At 46.3% G+C, this 18,798-nt stretch overlaps 1 protein-coding gene and 1 long non-coding RNA gene across 2 annotated transcripts; one reads left to right on the forward strand and one right to left on the reverse strand.

Moving 5' to 3' along the window:
• The first annotated feature begins 1,696 nt into the window (after nucleotides 1–1,696).
• Nucleotides 1,697–5,128, forward strand: LOC109313042. Its single transcript, XR_002101957.1, has 3 exons — nucleotides 1,697–1,707; nucleotides 4,838–4,839; nucleotides 4,953–5,128. It is a non-coding gene; the product is annotated as an uncharacterized LOC109313042 (long non-coding RNA).
• Nucleotides 5,129–13,279: 8,151 nt separating this feature from the next.
• On the reverse strand, nucleotides 13,280–18,439 carry SNRPD3 (small nuclear ribonucleoprotein D3 polypeptide). Its single transcript, XM_019539150.1, has 4 exons — nucleotides 18,346–18,439; nucleotides 18,016–18,167; nucleotides 16,642–16,834; nucleotides 13,280–13,697 (listed from the first exon to the last, which is right to left on the reverse strand). The coding sequence occupies exons 2-4, from the start codon at nucleotides 18,139–18,141 to the stop codon at nucleotides 13,636–13,638; spliced, it is 381 nt and encodes a 126-aa protein (XP_019394695.1). The 5' UTR covers nucleotides 18,142–18,167; nucleotides 18,346–18,439; the 3' UTR covers nucleotides 13,280–13,635.
• Between the last annotated feature and the right edge of the window lie 359 nt (nucleotides 18,440–18,798).

An 18,798-nucleotide genomic window follows, 5' to 3' on the forward strand; every position in this document is an offset into this window, starting at 1 on the left:
ATCCAGATGCTGGGTGGAGGAAGAGTAATTAGCTTGTACCCACATCTACAAATAACTTATTCCTCTCCCCTACCTTTCTGCTTCGTCCACTGAAACTGTTGGCTTTTTCATCACTCCCCCTTGCTCAGACCTTTTGAATCAACTACTGAAAGAAAAAGTGTGATGGGAAATGGCGTAAACAAGCTCTCTTTTGTGTGAGCCAAACAAAAACTCTGGTCTGAAGGGAGTCATGTAACTCAATCTGTTCGACAACAAAATTGTACCCCTTGCTGAGCTGTGTGCAACACTCACAAGCACATCCAAAACACACACACGTGCTTTGGGATCAATAAGTTCCCTTTTCTTTACCTAGCCTTCCAATAGAAAAAAACCTGCAGTGTCAGAAAACCATGGTGGCAGGGAACCCTGGCCAAGATCTTAATTGTAGCGCAGCTTTTCATTGAAATCTGGCTTTGTAAAGACTAAAAGGACTCTAGACATTGCACCTTGAGCTGTTGCACATCATTATAAACAAAGCATACCATGTGCAACCTGGTTTTTGTTATTGTATTTTACTTAGAGGTACACAGAAAATACCAAAGCATGCACGGACTGGTAGATAGGGCAGCAGATACCAGAGCATGTATAGGGCTGCTCAGCAGCACTCAGAGCTCCTGGCTAGTTAGTACGTGGGCCTCAGCCCTGGCCCTCAGAAGCAATAGTACAAATTTCACAACTAGCAGTACAGGGTCTTGAAGAAAACACAACCATGGTGCATGAGGAAGCCTAGTGTCAAAGATGCTGGCAGTGAGGATGCAGTTGTGTTTGACAATGGAGAGCTGAAAAGTAGAGCCCCTGGAGTCCCCCATCCACAGGCTAATGAATTTGCTATGTGTATGCAACATGTAACACTGCACTCTTACATCACACTCAGCAGGCTTGGAGGGAACTTTCCTGTAGCTAAACTGCACATATATAGGAGCTGTACATATAGGACATAAATCATCCCTCCCTTCCAAGACCTTGGCACTTTTCTGCTTACATTTTCTCCTCTGTGGAACGTGGAAAATTCCACCTGCTTACCTTATTGAGGTGCTGGCAGTAGATTAGTTGGATAATTAACTACTTTCTGCTCTTAGTTACATTCATCCATTGAAACTTAAGGGGGCTGCCCAGGTGCAGGTATGAGTAGATTATGGCCCCACACATTTGAAGAGGAAAACCTTTAGAAAGGGGCTACATATTCCAGTTAATTCACATGGGCACTGATGAAATTACATCCACTCTTTCAAACTTTCATATGCAGTAAGTCCTGTTGCCAAGCTCTGAACCCTGTCCTGTGCTTTTTGGATGCTGAAACACAGAAGTGCATTCAAATGAGCTTTAATGAGGGACGCTTCTTCACCACAGGCTCAGAGGGATGCCTTAATTGCACAGCAAGAAAACTTCCACTCCTGGGGCTAAAATCCTGCCTTCCACACACAGGAATAGAATGTGCATCTCTGATGGAGGCAGCAGGAGGGGAAGGTTGCTGCTTTCCCCTACTAATTTAAGGTCAGAGGGTATCATGTTGCTGTGCTTATTTATACCCATAACAGCACAAATGCTCCTCTTGTCCAATTCTAAAAGGTCTTGCCTGTGTTGTTTGGACTTTTTATCTAGTATGCTGTAGTCAGTACTGAATATGGGCTGCTGTCTGGGTATGAACTCTGAACCAGCTGTGCAGCTGTAACAGCATATGAGATTCACTGACCCAGGGACTGGTGCATGGGTGAAGCAGCTGAAAAGTTGCATCATTATGGGAAGGAAAGGGAAAGCTGAAGCAAAACCTATTTCTATTTCCTCTGACCCTCCCTTAGAGTGAAGCATAAGGCAAAGACACCATAGTTGGTTGCCTTGCTGGCTATCTTAGATTAAACACAGCATCACAGAACCTAAGGCCAGGGAAAACAAAAAAGGTTTGGAGCAGTCTCCAAATGTCTCTACATTACCATCTAAGTGATGCAAACTATCAAGGGCACCAGACCAAGGTTGCTAGTAAGGTGCTCTGAATTTAAGTTGATTAGACTCTGAGCTATTTTAATACCTTCTAGTTACCATACCTACTGGAAGGTCACTGCATATCCACTAGCAATGGAAAGAGTCCAAGCAAAGACACAGGGTACCTACATCCAGTAAAACAGTGTGCCTTTATATCTTAGAAATGTAGCCAGGTCTTTTGGAATAATGGTTACCTATAAATTAATCCTCAGGTCATGGTCTTAATTTTTATCTAGTTAGAATAATTTTTAAAAAGTGTTCTTCACCATAGTATCCAATGATCTTTAATGTACATGTTCACCAAATCCCAGTGAAGGGGAGAAATACTATTATTACTGTGATAGGTGGGGGGGGGGGTAGGAAGCTACTTGCCCAGAAGCCTACAGCGGATGAAGAGGTGTGACCATAATCTCTTGCTCCTCCCACAAAGCAATCCTCCTTCTTTTCAGACCTTCTCCAAACTCTCCAAAGCAGGAGAAGCTCATTCACTAAACATACAGGGATCTTCTGCAGCACACTTGGAGAAGCATTTACCATGTAACATCCAGTAAGACGTATGTTTTCCTGCTTTCAAGTAACAAAATATCGCTCCTTGCCCATCAGAGAAATGCCAACAATATACAAAACAAAGGGAAGGAAGTGGAAAGAGTCAGGGAAATAAATCAAAGGAAGAGCAGACATGGTGTGTTATCAGAACTCAACAAGGAAGATGAATGATTCTTGCAGATCTGACTAATCAGCAAAGGGAAAAAGGGGGTAAGGAAAAAACAGACATGACCACACATACAACAGAGGCAGCAGATGGCTTTGTGAAACTCCGATTTACCAAGACTAACCACAGGCTTCCAACAAGGCTGCCTGAATCTCCTGAAAGGTGTCAGCGCAAACAATCCACTGAGAAAGAAGCTGCTTTGCAGTGGGGAATTTATTGAGGAGTCTGCCTGTGAGCAACGTTCAGTGCTCCCAGTGCTGTCTGGCAGGACAAAGGGCCAGTTTCACCTTTCTGGGGTTACTATTAACCAACTCAAATAATACCCGCTGGAGCCCTGCCTGGAAGTGGGCAGTGGAGTCCCCCAGGGCTCAGTCCTTGGGCCCACAATGCTCAATTTCTTTATTAGTGACTTGGACAAGGGGTGAAAAGCACCCTGTTTAAATTTGCAGATGACACCAAGATTTGGGGTGAGGTGGGCATGCTAGAAGGGAAGGACAGATTACAGTGGGACCTGGACAGGTTACAGGGGTGGGCAAACAGGAATAGGATGGATTCAATACTGATATGTGCAGGGTGCTGCACTTAGGCAGTAGAACCTAGCAGCATACCTATAGGCTGGAGAACTCCCTTCTCGAAAGCACGGTGGCAGAAGGAGATCCTGGAGTCATTATTGACTCCAAGATGAACATAGGGCGACAATACAAGGACACAGACAGTAGGGCTAACCGTACCTCGTCGTGCATCCACAGATGCATCACAAGCAGGGCCAAGGAGGTGATCCTCCCCCTCTATGTGCCAATGGTCAGGCCACATTTGGAGTACTGTGTTCAGTTCTGGGTGCTGCGCTTCAGAGGGATGAGGACAGCATTGAGAAGGTCCAAAGGAGGGCCACGCACTTGACCCAGGGCCAGCAGGGCAGACCCTACGAGGAGAGGCTACGGGACCTTAACCTGTTCAGCCTTTGCAAGAGAAGGCTGAGGGGGGACCTGTTGGCCATTTATAAACTTACTAGGGAAGACCAGCGGAGATTGGGAGAGACCTTGTTCCCCAAGCACCTCGCAGAATAACAAGGAATAACAGCCATAAGTTGTTCGAGCATAGGTTTAGACTAGACATCAGGAGGCACTACTTCACAGTCAGGGCAGCCAGGGTCTGGAACCAACTTCCAAGGGAAGTGGTGCTGGCTCCTACCTTGAGGGTCTTTAAAAGGAGGCTTGACATTTACTAGCTGGGGTCATCTGAGCCCAGTATTCACTCCTGCCCAGGGCGGGGTGGGGAAGTGGGGGGTCGGACTAGAAGATCTACAAGGTCCCTTCTGACCCTACATCTATGAATCTATGAATCTATGAAACAAAATGGCATCACCTGGATGCTCACAGTGAGCAGCTGATAGCACAAGCAAACAAGCCCCAGTGATGAAGCTGACAGAAATGGTGAACTCAGTAAAAGAGTGATTTGATAAATCTTGCATAGTAAATCACTGGTGGACAAGTTGCCCACTCTGGAGCACCGAGAGAACAGCCCCCAACCCCAGTCCTTCTCTTCCCACAGCTGGGAATGGATGATAAACTTCCTGCTACTCCCTCCCTTCCCTTATTACCCCCCACTTACCATTTGTTGTCCTGGCCTGGAGGAATCCCAATTCTAGAGAGATTCATTCCTTGCCCCGAGGGCTGCGCAGGTTCTAGGGGCTCTACCACCTATCCCAGCTTTGGTGCCAGGGAGGGAGGCCCTTACCAGAAGTCTCTCCTCAGTGCTATTCTCTGTATCTTCAGCCAAAGCCCCTGTTGCTGCTGTGGATACACTCCGGCAACTCCAGCTGTTTAAAGGTGGATAGGTAGCATTTAGGACCCATTTCCTCACTGAAAGGAGGCTTTCAAGTTGCAGCCTTTCTTCTTGTTTCCATACACGTGAGGATCAGTAGACTAGAAGGCCTTAAGTAAGTCCTTGCCACAGGAGGAAACCATTCTTTTTTTCTTTTTTTTAAAGGAAAATTTCATGTTCCAAGCCAAATCGACCAAATCAAATCCAAATCCATGAATCATTCAAGAATCAGATATAGCCTGACTACTGGCAAACATCCTCTACTCCCACCTGGGGCTTCAGATGTTTCCAAATCCTTTGGCAGGTATCTATCTGCAGGCCCAAGCCTGGAGGCTTGGGGTTTGGATCCCCCCAGATTTTGCTTACCCTTAGGCATAGGGCCGCAGCAGCAAACCAGGGAGGAGTCTGCCAGTTCCATAAAGTGTGTGTAAAGCCAAGATTTTCCCACTGGAAATTAAAGTGGGAGGGTAACTATGCATAACCTATGCCTGGGTACTAACCCATGCCACACAGTGGTTACCCTGTCCATGGAAAAACCACCTACTACATCATAGTGTCTCCCTTGCCACAGAAGCAAACCATTTCCTCATTACTAGTTCCTCCTTTTTAAAAAGAATTACTGGCCCAGGAAGCATCTGATGGCACAGCAGCCACCCGCAACTGCAGTTAGGGTGGGCTTGGCTCCAGGCATATTTGGCAGCATTGGCGTTGCCTGTTTGCTATCAGATGCCAGGGAGGCCCTTCTAGTCACTGCCATATCTCATCTTAGCAGTGTTTTAAAAGACTGGTCCTGAGCTGCCCCCTAGCAGATGCAGATCGGGCCTAGCCCCTGCTGGCGGTTCCCCGTGCTGGTCCCCAGGGAGCCCCCTCCTCTCCCAGGCCCCTGCCTTGCTAAAAGGTTTCCATAGCAACCACCTGACTCCCCAGGGCCTGGCCCAGAGGCAAAGCCTGTCCTTGCCCCTCGCCAAAGTCAATGTCTTGGCAATAAACTGTCTCTGAGGGAGGCTTCTGTGGTTAAGACATTAGCTAGGACTCATGGCAACCAGATTCAATTCCTAACTGGCTTCCCAAGACATCGTGGGCCTCCCCATAGGGCCATATGGTCAAAGGCATTTAGAGCCTGACACAGCTTTTAGGGACCTGCATACCTCTACAAGCACTGGCTTTAGTCTCTCAGCACCTTGTTTTTTCACCCCCAAGCTGAAAAATGGGGAGCATAATATTCTTCTACCTCACAATGGCTTTATGAGGAAAAATATATATTGAAGAGCATGAGGTGTCCAGGCAGTGCAGTGGGGGGATTAAATGTGTGAGACACCATGCTTCTAACACCGTCTGTATCACCACTCTCTAAGCAGGTATTAAAATGAGCCCACCTCCTCCTCCTCCTCAGGACTGCAGGCTTCCCACTTCGTGCCCTTTGTCATTCATAGCATTAACCTCCGGGGTAGCCAACCTGGAGCATTTCGACCAGTTTGTGTCCTGTGTCAGGAGCGCCCTGTTGCAATGCAGGAACCTCCTGGTGTACAGGCTCGCCCAGCTCAAGGAAACACTGTGTTAAAATGTTTCTGAGCAAACTTCAGTCCCACCACTGGAAATCGGAGAGTGAAGATGGAAAAGACACAGCCAATCTCATCTGGAAAAGCAACACCTGGCACAGGTTGTTCAAAGACCCCCCGGGAGGGGAAGTGGGTGGACAGGGAGAACGAAGAGGACAGAGATGCAGCTACAGCAAGATCAGCCGCAGCAGAAGTGACAGCAACAGCAATAAGGACAGTGAATGAACTGAGAACGTAAACCGCAAATCAGTTTTGGACTAAAGGACTACAATTGGGGTAGGTGAGGGTAGAGGGAGGGTGCACAGGGGTGCAGCAGAGTAAATGTGTTTATTGTAACAGGAAGCAAGGGTTTCTTAATGTATTTTAAAGATGTGTGATGGAAAGTTTATGATACAGGGTGTATATATATGTAACCCTCTCTCTCTATAGAAATATATTTTAACAATAAAAAAAAGGTAGCCAACCTGGAGCATGCATGCCACAGCTGGCACGGGCAGCCTTTGTGTGTGGCATGCAATAGATCAGGGAGGGGCAGGGAGCAACGAGTAGAGCAGCAGATCAGGCAGGGATCAACAAGCAGAATCATGGAAAATTAGGGCTGGAAGGGACCTCAGGAGGTCATTTAGTCCAACCCTCTGGTCAGAACAGGACCATCACCAACTAGATTATCCCAGCCAAAGCTTTGTCTAATTGGGTTTTGAAAACCTCCAAGGATGGAGCTCCCACCACCTCTCTGGGTAACCTGTTTCAGTGTTTTAATACCCTCTAGTAAGAAAATTTTTCCTAATATCTAACCTAAACTTCCCTTGTTGTAACTTGACACCATTGGTCCTTGTTCTGTCATCAGTCATCACTGAGAACAGTCTAGCTTCAGGTACCTGAAGGGGGATTTGAAAGAGGATGAAGGCTGCTATTAAGTCCCCCCTCAGTCTCCTCTTCTCTAGACTAAATAGGCCCAGTTTCCTCTCTTTCCTCGTAAGTCACATCCCCCAGCCCTCTCACCATTTTTGTTGCCCTCCAATTTGTCCAAAGCAGCAGATCAGGTGGGGGGAAGGGGGGGGGGATTGGAGTGACACTCGAGAAGGGAGTGGATCAACTTATGGCCTGCCTGCAAGAAAGGCTGGCCCCCACTGCTTTGGCCTATCACAGTATCTCAACTCTCACTCTTGCTGTAAGTTGGTTCAAATACACCATTTTTTGGGGAAACCAACTGTTCTTCTGGGCAGGGCCTGTACCTTTTCAGTTTCATAGGTAGTACTTATCACAGGGTAGGCACTACTGAATTAACAAAGGCTTGAGCTGCCCCAGTGCCAGTCATCAGTGGACCTGCACTGTTGTAGTAATTTTGCCTGTATAAAACCAGTGCCTGTAGCACGATCATGAGCAACTTACTCTCCCGATACTTGATGTCTGCTTTGGTCTTGGATTAGTGTCTGGCCCCTTAGCTGAAATTGGGCAAGCTACTGTAGCGGAAAGTATATTTGAGGCTTCCAGGCAAGAGAAAGTAAAAAGACCCTGCAATTAAATACTCAGGGCCAAGGATCCAATGGAGGGACAATTAAATGCTTTTCTGTGATTCTCTTAGCTTTTATTAAACCCCTTTATTAGCAGGGCTGAAACATTTGCCATTGAATTAATGATGCTGGAAAATCTCCACTCTTCATGGCATCCTATTCACAAATGTTTGCTGAGAGGTAGAAGGCTGAACAATGCTGGTTTTGCAAAGCCTGGCCTTGAGCCAGGGCTTACAGTCCGTCTCTCCCAGGAGCAGCCAATTCACACACAAAGTATGAACACTCTTCTCATTAACTGGAAATATCAGGTAGACAAAAATCTGGCCACATGTGACCGCTGTCCTGGGCTCCCACTTCAGAAAAGCCTCATTCTTTCCCTCTTCATTTTAGCTGTTGGCAAATGGTTAGGTGAGAGGGGTCCTTTTCAAAACTGGGTTTAATTAGATTTAATTGGTTAATTACCTGAAGTTCCAGCAGCACTACCAAAGGCTACTGTATCACAGGATGAGATAACATGATAGGGAAGGCAGTTAAAATACAGCTTGGTCCGGCAGGGCCAAACAATGTTTTGGCTGTCAGGTACTAGTGTATTGAAACCAGCTCTGCAATCTGGTAGCTTTTTCATAAGCAGAAGTGATGCCCTCCTCCTCCTGGGATATTCCATTCAGTCTGGGAGGCAGAGACAGCATCCATTATAACTGCAAATTCATTGCTATGGCCTTGTCTAGACAGGCCTTTAATTCAAGGCTATTCTACAGCAAGTTTTGAAGCTGGGACTGATTTAATTGTACACCCTCTCTACTTTTTTGAGGATAGTACAGTGCAAATATTCAGAAGCAGGTCTTGGGGAAGAGTGTAAATGTCCTCTAGGAAAGTCAGCCTTGAGCACAGCTGCCTTGAAGTTGACTCGCAGCTGGTCCACATATTGAAACAGTGAAGAAGGATCAAGTACACTCCCTGAGTTGCGCTTGCAATTGACTATCTACCCTCTACTTCCATTTTGTGCAGGTCTTTGCTGCTACCAGAGAGCCCCTTCATTTTTCTCCTAGAGGCACTCTCTCTTCCCAAACTTAATTCAAGAAGCCTGGATGAGTTTCCACTCCAAGCAACTAGAGAAGAAGTTTGAAGAAGCAACCCTCTTGTTTCCTTTCCATTCTCTATGCTCCACATACTAATATTCAACAGCATCCCTATGGATTCATCCTCTGGTTACCAGCAATGTCAAAACACCATAGCAATAACAGCCTACTTCTGTCACCAGGAAGACATTATGTGGGGAATTTAATCAGAGCCTTCTAAACAGAAAAACTTTCATAAAGAAACCAGTAATGCAACTTTAAGAATTTTAAAAAAAAAGCCACAACCCAAGGACAAAGACAAGGAAACCAAGAGAATGCTAAAAAGCTGGATGATAGTCTTCCTCATAGTATTAAAAAGCGATGTGAAGCTGGCCATGTAATTTTCCTAATGATCTTCATGCACCATTGCAGCAATATCTTTAAAGGAAAGGTATTCCTTATCAAACACAGAGTTTGCCTAAGTTCTTTGGTAGATTTCTGGGGGAAACATTTTTTGCTCTGTGGGTAATTGAGGTGGCAGGAGAGAATGCAGAGGGCAAATGCGCTTGTTTTTTTCCTTACTTTTTAAGGGCTGAGTGGGCTGAAAAGTTTGAAAGAAACATTAAATCTTCCATAACCCACCACTAAAATCTCTAGTCCTCTCCCTCCCAATGGTTTTAAGGCCCACTATTAACAAACAGGACAAACTATTAGGATCCAGGTTTGGAAACAAAGTAGCCCACCATGTTTTGATCAAATAAAACAGGTATTACAGTGATCTGAAAGAGTTCACTCTAGGTGTGTGTGTTCTCCCCCTACTTTGTTCCAGGAGAATGTTATAAAGTTAAACACCACAACTCACACAAAGCAAACCATTCATACTGGAAAGAGGAAAGGCTGCCTATTGTTTATTTACAAAACATTTAACTTATCTATAATAAGGGAAAGTAATACTAGACATCAAAGGGAAAACTGGTCTGCAAGTAAACTCAGGAGGTCATCTAGTTGAGTGGGGGGCCAACATTTTTGGCAGGTGTGCCACAAATTAGCCCCACACCCAGATTGTCACTTCGATTCCTTTCCTCTTCTTGATCTGCTGCTCTGCTCCCTGCCCTGTGTTCCTGTCCAATCTGCTGCTTTGCTTTCTATTCTCTGCCCTATCTCCTGCCATCCTTACTGTCTCCTTCCTGATCTGCCACACACACAGAGGCTACACAGGCCACTTCTGGTAAGTGTGCCAGATTGGCCACCCTGATTTAGTCCAATCAGGGCAGGATCATCCCTGCCTAAGCCATCCTAGATATCTGTTTATCTAATCAGTGCTTTGGAAGTTCCAATGTCTAAGTCTCTACACCCTTCTATGTCATGCTTTGCAGTGCTAAAGCACCTTCATAGGTAGAAAGTTCTTCCTAATACTGAATCTGACTCGCTTTCTCTAGCATGCTTCTGAACACTGTTTGCATGTTTCCGACTAAGTATGGTGGAAGTTTCAAGTTTCCAAAGAAAACTTTGGAAAACGGAAAATGCTTCTGCACCAGATCAATCACAATTATTCCACCAAGCTCTAGTATAAACTCTCTCTACCCAAGTCAAACAGGCTAAATTGATTTGGCTGCAACTACATGCATTTAAATAGCTCTAGACCTCATTTTCACCAGCTACATATACAAGATTGGATGACAGTGGGGTGTTATAATGTCTTGGGAGAAGACTGTGACCCCTGTGCAGGTGCAAGACTCTTGAACTACACCCCAAGTTCTAGGGTTGACCGTCTGCCATTGTGAAATTTCAGAAATCCAGCTCCATTTCTGGATGCAAAAGCTTGATATGTTTGGAGATTTTATGTAAAAGTTATATATATTCCTTGGCTTGTTTCCGCCCCTCCCCCCCCCAATCCAGAGCTTGCTTCCTTGTTTTTTCTTCCCCACAGAGCCACCTAGTGGGTGCTAGAGCTTTTGCTAGAACAATTAGCTGCATTTGTAACATGTTTATAACACTTTTAACATTGAAGCACTTAAAAAAAAAAACCAGAAGAGGGTTAATTAGATTCCAATTTGATTGGCAGAATGATACAATCAGTGAAATGGCAGCCTTGGCTAGGGGCTTAGGAAGGTACCCACAGTCCCATTTTTCAAGGTTAAGAAACATAATAAGCAGAAGGAAACAAAACTCTACATCCTGCTTGCCACCAGACAACTTTGAGGTAAAAAAGACTGCTTCAACTTTTATGTGAGCCTAATTTGCACAAAATGAACTATTCTAACCAGGACATCTTACAACACCTTCAGCACTTCTGTCAAATATGAATTTTCATTTCCACCTAGGAGAAATTTTACAATCTTTGCATTCTCCTATACCTGCTGAAAGGTGAGTGTATCTGAAAGTTTGGAAATAAAGAATTTTTTTTGCAAATATCTAGTTGTTCTAAGAAAAAATATCACCTTGCTACAAGTTCTGATTCAAGGCCTTTTGATATTTGATGTCACTAGTTAGCTCTGCAACCTTCTCCCCCACATTCTCCTGATCCTGAAAATGGTTGACTTTTCTATTCATACCCTACCCTCAACTCAAGTGCTTCCCAGAATTAGTGGGAGGTTCTACAATTTAAAACCCAATTACCTGTTAAAAGGAAATCCTGCTAAACAGGGTTTGATTGTATCCAGCCACAAACTGAGTTCTGGGTGGCATTGCTAGAATCCATAATATTTCATCTGAGTGGAATAGAGCTAATTGAAGGCTGGGAGCCCTCCTATAAACCGTAGAACAAAATGGGTGTGGGAAGGGAAAACTGGATTGTCCAGGAATTAAGATGAAAGGTTCCACTTTTTCAATGAGGAACAGATTTTCAAGATCTCAGCTCCCAGTCTATTGATCCCCTTAGCAAGAATTATCAATTAAGTGTCAATTCTCTGACTTTTGTCTAGGACTGCCACTAGCACACTTCACAATTATTTTTTTTTGTAAGTAAGGGAAAGGGAAGGGAAGGGAAAAGGTAAATGAAGCAGTATGAGCAGTGGTTAGCTCCCTTGGCAACTACACAGATCATGACATTTTTAACCTGCAAAAGAACAGGGGTAGCCAACCTACAGCATGAGCACCAAAAGTTGCAGACAGTTTCTGCATGTGGCATGCAGTAGGTTGGGGAAAAGGCAGGCCACTATGCAGATACAACAGGGAGAAGAAAGCCAACCAGATCAAGCAGGGGAAGAAGATTGGAGTGGCATTCAGAGAGGGCATGAGGCTTAATTTGTGGCACACCTGCCCTCCGCTAAAAAAGATGGGCCATGTCTTTATCTGAGTTGGGAGGCAACAGAAGTCCTACAGCCCCAATCAAGTTTATTGGAAGGCAACCTGTTTGCTATTCAAATCAAAGTTTTCATCAGCTGCTTGTTTCAGAAAGAGGAAGGCAGTTCTAGCAGTCAGTAGGAACACTTGTCCTCCAGATTTAAAAGCATCTTTTCAAGTCAGAAGCCTCCATACCCTATCACATCCGTCTACCTGACTTCTGGTGGCCCTTGACACTAGCATGTTTCAGAACATGACATTTCAACTCCACAGAGCAAGTATTCAGGGTAGGTCAGCATTGTAAGTGCCAGTCTGAAGCATACGCAGACCAAGAACTAGAGTCAGTAATGTAAAGAGCAAAGTTTGATTGCACACACCCATGGGCCAGCTTGGTTCTTGGACTTAAACAAGGCATGCAGTACTGGCCTGCAGTTCATAAGAAAGTGGCTGGGCAGACACCTCATATTCACCTATGAAACGTTTGCTGTCTAGCATTAGGATCCTTTCCTTTATGAAAACGGAGAAGTAAATACGCTGTACAAGTGCATAGTATGAGGTCTCTCTTACACAGTTATACAGGAAAGTGCATTTACATGCACCTTTGGGAACCTACAAATATTTCTAGTATGGTTCTCTGAAAGCATAGCACCTTGCTGCTGAGGGGACCTGAAGACAGCAGATGGCCTCTCTCCCATTAAGAAAAGTTTACAAAAAGCCCCCTCACCCCATTCCCAACTCTCTGCCCTGAACAAAATGTGGGCAGCTTTACCCTCTAGTACTTAAAACAAAAGTGCTTTTCACAATAAAGGCAAAAGTTCTAACACATGCAGAACTGCACATGTGCCAGGATTCTCTCATCTGACTGCATTCTGTATTTGCAGAGGCCCAGGCTGAGACATTAAAGTGCTTAATGGAACCATTAAATTCCCTTAAATATTCTCTTTAAACCAAAACTACTGCTCTCATCTAGCTAATGATGTCTGAAGTCAGTTTTTCCTGGAGCCAGACTGTCCACGTGACAGGTCTGCCATGGTTAGAAACAGTGTTTTTGATATTGGTTCTTGAAAAGTGTTTTGGATAACAGCATTGGGCAAGCACACACGGTCACAGATAAACCCTTAAATAACTCCATGGAACACTTAAATATACCCATGTGAGGACAAATCAGGTTACTGAATACCAAGCTGCTCTGAGGTTTAAGGTGTTTATTAGCTTTGTCCAGAAAGGCATGCCAGGCTTCTGGAACCTGGAATCCAGAGGGGAAGTCCTTCTGGACTAGGGACTGCAAAAGAACTGCAGCAGAAACAGTGCAGAGTAAAACTTTTTCATTCTTTTACAGTGGACAGCAACAGGATTCTGCAGGAAAGAGCATTTGAGACTTAAGACAGAATCTGTGAGAAAAATAAAACCAAGTTATGGAGACCTGTTTAAAAATGAAGTAGTTATTTCAGAATCCAGCACCACTGTGCAATACACTTGCCACTATAAAGCCATTTATTCAACAGCTGCATCCTGATACACAACAGACACATGCCTGTTTTGTCACAAACAGATTTATTTAATTTAATACAGTAGGGCCCGGCGCCACTAACAAATTAAAAAAAAAAAAAAGTTTGTCCACAAATCCTAAAAGAAACCCCCCTAGAAGTCAGTCGAGCCCAAAGTTATCTTCGCTTCTGGAAAATATTGCCACGGCCCATACCACGACCTCTTCCTCTTGCAGCCACTGGAGAAAGAAAATAAAAGAATTGTATAGATCTGACACAGATTTCTGAGAGTCATCCTATCAAAATATATTTTATATGGGCTATGTATCATTTTTTTTACTGAGCCTGATGCTGAATTAGCAGGATAGAAGTCAAGTCATTCAGAAAGTGACATACTGCTTTATAGTTTCCCATTTTTCCTTAGAAGTAGCTTTACACTGAGGACCAACATTTTCTTCAGATTAAGTGATGCATACTATGCATCTGCTCCACTTCACCTCTGGACTAAAATTGAGAATACTCCAGAATAAGGAGAGATAATATTTTACTTCAGCCATACTTAAAACAGGAGCACTGAGCAGAATTCCAGGTACCCCCCCCTCCATTCCCACTTATTCCCTGGATAATCTTTGCTTAAAAAGTAAAATGCGAGCATCACAGATTACAAATATTTGCTCCTTTTCCACTATGTACAAATACCAATAATTTAGGAATACAAAGAACAAGCAAGATAGGAGAAAAATCTTGATTTTGTGGCTTGTAAGTACAAGCACCTGTAGACGTGTGTCATTTTAGTATTTAAATGAAGTTTTCCAATAGCAGAAATAGATTTGTTTCACAATGCCCAGAGAAGGATCACTGTGCAAAAGATTTAAGTGGTGTAAAGTACTGCCACACAATGTGTGCACACATTTGGGAAGTACAAAGATATCTATTTGGTGGCGTTCTACAATCAGGTCACCAAATACTTAGATGCACAGGTAGCAGTGGACATAGTCTTTCTGGACTTTCGGAAGGCCTTCGACATGGTCTCTCACTCCGTTCTCATTAAGAAACTGGGGGATGGTTGTGTCAACACCTACAGTCAAATGGGTCACCAACTGGCTGGAAGGGCTGCACCCAGAGAGTGGTGTGGTGGACAGGTCATTTTCCATCTGGAGGGATGTGGGCAGTGGGGTCCCTCAGGGCTCGGTCCTGCACTGTTCAACATCTTCATCAGTGACTTGGACAAGGGGGTAAAAAGCACCCTGTTCAAATCTGCTGATGACACTAAGACGTGGGGGGATGTGGGCATGTTAGAAGGAAGGAAAAGGCTACAATTGGACCTAGACAGGTTACGGGGGTGGATGGACGAGAATAGGATGGGATTCAACACTGACAAGTGCAAGGTGATGCACCTGGGGAGGAAGAACCGGCACCATAGCTACAGGTTGGGGAACTCCCTTCTTGTCAGTGCAGGGGCAGAAAAGGATCTTGGAGTCATCATTGATGCCAAGATAAATATGGGCAGGCACTGTGGGGATGCAGTCAGGAAGGCCAATCGCACCTTGTCATGCATCCACAGATGCATCTCAAGAAGGTCCAGGGAGGTGATACTCCCCTTCTATGCGGCACTGGTCAGGCCGCAGCTGGAGTACTGTGTTTAGTTTTGGGCGCCACACTTCAAGAGGGATGTGGACAACATGGAGTGGGTCCAGGGGAGGGCCACTTGCATGATCAGGGGACAGCAGGGCAGGCCTACAAGGAGAGGCTACGGGACCTGAACCTGTTCAGCCTCCACAAGAGAAGGCTGAGGAGGGATCTAGTGGCCTGAACTAGTCAGAGGGGACCAGCAGGCACTGGGGGAGTCCCTGTTCCCCTGAGCACCACCAGGAGTGACTAGATATAATGGTCACGGGCTGGCAGAACCTAAATTGAGACTAGACATCAGGAGGTGCTACTTCACTGTCAGGGCAGCTAGGATCTGGAACCAATTTCCAAGCGAAGTGGTGCTGGCTCTTACCCTGGGGGTCTTTAAGACGAGGCTTAACAATCACCTTGCTGGGGTTGTTTGACCTCAGTACTCTTTCCTGCCATGGCAGGGGGTTGGACTCGATGATCTACTCAGGTCTCTTCCGACCCTACTAACTATGAAACTATACTGGACACCAGAACTGACTCTTTCCAAAGCGGTTTCAGAACCAATATTGGTATTTTAAAAGTTTTTTTGTAGAGGTGCATCGATCCATTGGTCCGATATTGGATAGGCACTGATATAAAGAAAACTGAATGTAAATTGGAAGTTGGCTTGATGTGGCCAAAAATTTGGCTGATAAATGCCTGGTCTGTGCACAGCTGCAGTGCAGCACACAGTCAGCAAGAAGCACAGACTGGCAGCTTGGAGAGCTGTGGGCAGCTGGTAAACCTGGGGTGGTAGAAGGTAGAAGAAGGGGCGTGGGGGGGCAGATCTAAGGTCCCTGTGGTGAGGGAGGAGCAAGGCTGGGGAAGAGGTGCCCAGCCAGGGCAAGGTGGACATGGGATGGAGCTGCAGCTTGTCTGGGGGGCATGGGGCAGCTCCTGCCACTGTGCGCTGCTTATCTGGGAGCTGCCGGTCCAGCATTTACCCAGTGGCTCCCACCACTCATCCAGGAGGGCATGGGGACACACCACACATGCCACCCCCTTCCCAGACAAGCGGCGGATCAGTGGTGCAAGTTGCCAGGCGACTGCCAGACCAGAGGCTCCCGCACAAGCCGCAGCTCCATCCCACACCCTCTCTGGTTAGGCAGCGCTTATCCCAGCCCCAGCCCCACTCCCTCCCTCACTGCGGGATCACTGATCTGCTCCCCCTGGCCCCTTCCACCACAACAGGCTCAACAGCTGCCCGCAGCTCTCCAAGCTGCCAGGCTGCTATCAGAAGTCACAGTATCAGCAGATATGCCTCCTTAAAAATTGGCTATTGGCATTGGCCCCCAAAATCTCCATCAGTTTACCCCTAGGTTGTTTCTGGGGATTTTTTTTTAATGAAGCACTACAAAATTTATACTGACAAACTTAAGTTCAAACTACTCAACCATCTAACTTGCACCTCAGGCTGGCAACTAAACTCCTCCCAACATTTATATTTTAGTAATAAATCGATGCATCCATTTCACTATGTCAGTAAGTTATCAAAAAAGCTAAGGACCAACTAGAAGTACCTACCTTGGGCTTTGAGAATAGCTGCTTTGCCTCGTCCAGCCCCCGAACCCTGGTTTTTATTCTTCATGCTCTTTAACATAGGAGCGTTTTTCAACATGTCTGGCAAAATGAGGAACCGGATCTTGCTACCCCTAATGTACACCTGCTCCAGCTGTGCCACTCGCCCATCTCTGTATGTCACTGTGATATTGGACATCTGGAAGACAAAAGCTACTCAATACCTCTAACAGTGAGCTTTACCTCCAGAATTCAGATGTGGAGTCTACAAATAGATAGAGCTGTTTGGATCAGAAATCATTTTCCATTACCTGCAAGTCTCACAAAACAATTTTCCTGGACAGTCTTAAAGCCAAATCTCTGCAAGAAGTTTTAAATTAATTTTCAAGCTTACATGAATTAGTATTTTTCAAAAGTTGCAGCAAGAGGACTAGCCAACTTAAAATGGAGTACCAATTAAACAAGAGTGCACAGAAACAGAAAAAGAAGTTTCATTAAAAGAAATTTGCTAAAAGGCAGCCTTGCCAATTTAAATCTTATTTTGCTGACTAGTACATAGCTTGTATGTAGTTTAGCTTGTAAATAACAGGGGGAAAGAGAGACCAAGCTACGTAGCCTAGTACTTAGCTAAACAGCCAAGTATCACATAGCTGGAACTTCAGCTTGAAAGCAACACAGATTGCCTTGCAGAATATTTAAATATTCTTCTTTCCTCCTGCACGTGTCAAACTGGGCATTTTAAGTCACCTACACACTCCTCATCTATTCACAGTATCCCAGAGGAGGGAAGACTGTCCACGTGGGGGCTTAAGCCTTAACACTTAGAGTAACTGCAACACATCCTGTTCTTTAGAGCAACCAAATCAGAGACTTCAGGCTAATGTGACTAACCACCTCCACATGGGCTGCTTTACATAAAAGCATTTGTTTTCATGCTTTGTTACTTCCATCAGCCGAGGAAATACTTTGCTCAGTGTGAACATTCAGCCTCAAGTCAGCCACAGTGAAACCCCAGCCTGATTTGACAGACTTTTCAAAAAAAGGCAATTAGAAAATAAGCTATTAGAGGGAAAAGCTTTGTGTGGGTGTGTGGGGGGATCTCTTTTGGGGAAGGAAGAAAGAACTCAAGCTGGCTGATGATATGAGAAGCTGTGATCACCAGCATCACTGTACTCAGACCTGGTAAAAGAGTAAGTGGCTATATATGGTAGAAACAGAAGTGGCCTCAGAGGCAGGCCAAGATGGGCAGCTCCCCGCTTTCTGCTTCAGCACGGTAGTGCTTTACCAACCCTGAGCCCATCTCTCAGGCAAGCACCTAAGGCAGAGTAGGGGCCTCACCCCATTTTGCCTCAGACTAGGGGCCACCCCCGGCCAACCTACCTGGCAGTTCATGTTGTCCTCGGCCTCGATGAGCTTGCCCCGATACACCTCCCCCGTATTGGTCTCGCACGTCACGATATGGCCCTCGGCCTCATGCAGCACCTTGATGGGCACCCCGATCGACATTTCTCCGGCGACAGCACAGCCCTACCCTGCGGGAGGGAAGAACAAGACAAGGCGAGGGGGAGGAGGGGGTAGTCAGCGCCTCCCGCGGGCTCTGCCCGGGGTCAAGCCACGGCAGAATGCACCTCGACGCGCTCTGGGAAAACTAATACGCCGCCCCTACAAGACACCGACCACAACTAAGCCCCGGCCCCAGCCACCACTCACCGTCAGCGAGAAGCTCACAGCGTGCGGCCCACAGCAGCACTGTAATGGTCCCTCGCGCTTCCCGCCCTGCCCCGCGCGCCGGAACCGGAAGTCTAGCGTCCCGCTCTAACCCGCGGCGCCCCGACTTTATGGTTGAACAGCGACGCGCCACTCGGGTGTCCCCGAGTTGAGGGGCCGGCGGGACGTGGTGGCCAAAGAGAAGGTTCCGCCCGCGTCCTGGTCTCCGCCTTCCTCCCGCCGAGTGGCGACAGGGCGCCTCCGCCCACGCACGCGATGTCCCCCCGCACCCTCCCCCAGCGGCAGCGCGCTCCACCCGGCCTTGGGCGCTTGCACGGGAGCCCCCTCATGCCCCCTCTCCCTGGGGGGGCGCAGGGAGAAGCCCCCTCGGCGCCCGCCTGGGGCCCCCGACCTGTCCCAGTGCAGCGGGGCACGCACGGTCCCACTCCCGCCCCT

The sequence above is a fragment of the Crocodylus porosus genome, unplaced genomic scaffold (genome assembly GCF_001723895.1).
Source record: "Crocodylus porosus isolate Cpor-Errol unplaced genomic scaffold, CroPor_comp1, whole genome shotgun sequence".
Taxonomy (NCBI): domain Eukaryota; kingdom Metazoa; phylum Chordata; order Crocodylia; family Crocodylidae; genus Crocodylus; species Crocodylus porosus.

Coding starts and splice junctions, on each gene's coding strand:
- SNRPD3 (XM_019539150.1), bottom strand. CDS start 18,141: ATGTCGATCGGGGTGCCCATCAAGGTGCTGCATGAGGCCGAGGGCCAT. Junction 16,835..18,015: donor AGGACAACATGAACTGCCAG/GTAGGTTGGCCG, acceptor TTTGTCTTCCAG/ATGTCCAATATCACAGTGAC. Junction 13,698..16,641: donor AGCTATTCTCAAAGCCCAAG/GTAGGTACTTCT, acceptor TTCTTTCTCCAG/TGGCTGCAAGAGGAAGAGGT.